Here is a 3,813-nt window from a genome sequence, read left to right as displayed (position 1 = left end):
CAAAATCTGATGTTTCTTCAAACAGGGGGGATATGCTGGAATATGGAGTTCCCCGAACTCTATTCTTGTTTGTCAGAAACCTCCGACGCATATATCTTGTCCAGATGCTAAATGGACACAATCAGACACCTTTCTAGTTCAGGGACCTAGTTCTAAAACTCAGTAAATTCCGGATGTAAATCTAGGACGTTCACTCTCTCTGCTTACTGGATCCTTGACACAGATATCATCCTATATATTCAACGAATAAATGGATAGAGATACTCTCTGCTCTGTGACCACACAGAAGGCATCCTCGTCATTCTGAAGTCTGAATTCTGTCCTCCTCCTGGTATCCCGACTGATCTAGTGAAGTTTCCACTCACGGAAATTCCTATCATTCTGGAAGAGACTCCCATCTCGGACCTACATCTTCAGGGATGAAATGGAGGTTTCGGGCCCGAAAGCTCACAAGGATCGCCTAACTTTGATAATGTGTGGAAACGCCGAAGGTTTCCTGCTCAAACCCGCACTCATCTACAAATCGAGAAACCCGAGGGCGCTGAAGAACAAAGATAAGAATTCGCTTCCGGTTCATTGGATGCATAATCAAAAGAGTTGGATAACGAAGCAGTTATCGTCGGATTGGTTCCATGAATGCTTCATCCCTCAAGTCAAATCATACCTTGCTGGAAAGCCTTTGGAGTTCAAAGTCCTTCTCCTGATGGACAACGCGGGAGGTCATGCTCAAGACCTGGAGTATGCTGGGGTTAGAGTCGAGTTTCTCCCTCCAAACACCACTTCACTAATTCAACCAATGGATCAAGGCGTTATCCGCGCCTTCAAAGCATTGTATACCCGCAGCGTCCTCCAGCATCTCGTGAGGGGCATGGATGTCGAAGAATGTTTCTCCATGAAAGAATACTGGCGAAGTTTCACCATCGCAGTTTGTTTAGAGATGATCCAGGGAGCTTTGAGCGGAATGAAAGCCGAGACTGTGAAGGCAAGCTGGAAAAAGCTGTGGCCTGATCTTGTGGAAGTTGACTCAACTAATGCTCCACAGACTGTTTGTGAGTCAGTCATTGATGAGAGCGTGCAGCTAGCTCAAAGACTCGGGGGACCTGGATTCTCTAACATGAGTTCTGGCGATCTTGATGAGTTTCTGGAGACGCAGAAGTGTTTCCTATCTGATGAAGACATACTCGAAGTATCTGAACATCTTGGTGTAGATGAAGACAGAGAGGGAGAAGCGGATCGAGTTTCTACTGAACAAGTTGTGGACGAAGGGCTCACGTCGGAGCGTCTTTCACAACTTTTAAGGAGCACAGAAGAGTTGAAGCAGATGATTGACCGCTGGGATCCCGAGATGTCACGCGGTCTCAGAGGGCGAAATGCTCTTGATTCTGCCGTAGAACCTTATCGACTTCTTCCGGCAGAAGTGAAGCGACAGTACAGCCAACTCCCTATCACGATGTTTTTAAGCCAGCACAGCAAAGATCCCACGTCCTCCAGCCGTCCTCACTTGTCGGGAATAATAGAGTTGGACTGATAGAAGGAGCCCTAATTTATATGCAGTCTGTGAAGCCTACTGTCTCAAGAATTGTGCATTGTGACATGGTAGCTTACCACAGAGACTGGTTATTCATGAAGTAAAGCATAACTCTTTTTGAACAATAATCGTCCCCTATTAGCTGAGAGCGTTGAAGCTCCAAGTCGGAATACCACTCCCCAGGATTACCGAATCCTTCTTCGCGGATTCCCACTTATCGCGGAAGCCTCCGGAACCGATTGACCGCGATAAGCGAGGTCTTGCTGTACAGCAATTTCACGAGCTTTGGAGGGGCTCACACTCCTCGATCCGCTCAAACGAATGAAGCCACCTGGGGTGGATGTCGAGGGGACTGGCGTGTCTTCCGCCGACCACACTTCGGGCTCGAAGACATCTTGATCTTCACCTGGGCTGCCTGACGACTCGTCGTTTTCTGAATTCATGTCTTCCTGTTCGGCATTTCGATTCTCGATCAACCAAATGATTCTCTGCGCCAGTTTCCTGTCTTGCCGAGTTGCACTCGAGGACATCAAGCTCGCTACGAACTCGGCCTGGGAGACCTGGGCCTGCCCCCGGAAGTGTGCAATCACGACCGACAACACGTTCGCTGCCATGACCATATTTTTTTTGCAAGCCACAGTTCCAAACAAGGAATTCGCATGATTCAAATTTCGAACCTAAGGGTTTTCCGAATTTTCGAAGATAGGTCCACGTTTCGTTTTGGATTTGCCCGCGAGAAGTTGCCGCGTGGGAGGAAGAGCCTGTGACCCACGGCCTCCGGTCAGCCTCCGCGCCCCTTGATATATCAGTCCCCCACCTTGAGGCGTGGGTGGATCATTCCCCGACATTCTCTTCACCTTCCAAATATTTTTCTTTTCCTCTGTATCCCTTCACTCGGCTTCCGGTGAGAGACCCCTCTGTGTTGCGGTGGGTTCCGTACCGAGATTTTGTAGGCCACTGTCCGAGAGCCGAGAGCTATTTCGGCATTCGCCCAAGAAGGATCGAAACCTTGAAAACCGTCCTTGGAGGAGATGGCTGCAGGGGTCGAAGCCATGCTGCCTGCCGCACGATGAAACGTCAGCGTGAATAGTGCGAATCTGTGCGAAACGTGCGGACCGCTCTACCCACTCGGCTATCCCACCATCGGAAGATCCCCAGCGCGAAATCCATCCGTTTCGAGCTTGTTCTCTACATTGTCCGGACAAAACCTAATTCTCTGCACATGGAAAGCTCAACAGCAATCTAGAAGTTTGAAGGTTCACGTTCCCCTTAGGGGAAAAAAGAAGGAGGCTGCGGGTATCGAACTTGGCGGCTATACGCTTGACTCCTCTGCACTAAGCATCGTGCCATTAGAACCCGTACCATGATGGTATTCTGGCTGCTAGTGTATCCACAGCTCCGCTAAAAATCTTTTCCGGGAACCTTTCACGGTTTCTAAAACCGGTTATTGCATCTGGAGACCGTGACGACAATTTGGTGTAAAATTGGTTGCGAACTTCGAAGGTCAGCTCGGGCGCTTCCCTTGTTAGCCGCAGAAACCGGAACTCGGAAGGCGTAGCACGCCAACTCGATGCGTGCTGCTTCGTTGAGCTTGGTGCTGACGATCAGAGCTTTGGCCATGTCTGAAAGGCGCTCAGCCAGGACCTTGGGGTCGAGCAGGGCGCGAGTCTCGGCGAGGTAAGACATGGCATCAGTCAGCGGTCGGGCAAGCAGCGTCTGGTTCTCGGCGAGTTTGACCAAGAATGAGTCTGCCTTCAAGGCGTACGAAGACTTGCTCGTTTTCAAGCGGCCTCGGCGTCGCCGAGTGGCTCGGGAGACAAAAAGTCACAGTGGTAGTGTCATGGACACTACCGTAATGGAGGCGTGAAAACGTCTTCCTAACCTCTTTCAAAGGGTGTATGGAGGTATTCAAGAGAGTATGATCGAACATAAAGAGAAAATTATTCAGGCAGTGCTCTGCAATCCACATCATAGTATGTTGCCGTAAATTAATCGATTCGGACTCAAATGCATCGCTAGGATCCAGGTGTTCTATACCGTCATCAGCTATGGAATCAGCTCCGATGAGGGAATCCTTGAAGACACCACAATCCACCTTGATATTGTAAAGCTTGTAGAGGGGTCGCTCGACCAAATATTGTGGCCATCTCCACACTGATGATTTTTTCAGAAATCCGCTGATGTATGACGATTTATGAATAATTTTTCTCTTCAAGTTGATATTGAATGCGGATTCGTCATCTAAACCACGCGGCAGGAATCGCACCATAGTGTCAACATCCGCG

The 3,813-nt window shown here is 49.3% G+C and overlaps 1 protein-coding gene across 1 annotated transcript; it reads left to right on the top strand.

The window, feature by feature from the left end:
* Window positions 1–424: 424 nt before the first annotated feature.
* On the top strand, window positions 425–1,528 carry LOC100902305 (tigger transposable element-derived protein 1-like). The gene has a single exon (XM_003742192.1). It carries the CDS (start codon window positions 425–427, stop codon window positions 1,526–1,528), a length of 1,104 nt encoding a protein of 367 aa, XP_003742240.1.
* Window positions 1,529–3,813: the final 2,285 nt, after the last annotated feature.

The sequence above is a fragment of the Galendromus occidentalis genome, unplaced genomic scaffold (genome assembly GCF_000255335.2).
Source record: "Galendromus occidentalis unplaced genomic scaffold, Mocc_1.1 scf7180000077337, whole genome shotgun sequence".
NCBI lineage: Eukaryota > Metazoa > Arthropoda > Arachnida > Mesostigmata > Phytoseiidae > Galendromus > Galendromus occidentalis.
Note: the sequence above shows the minus strand (reverse complement) of the source record. Positions and strands in the feature narration are given on the sequence as shown.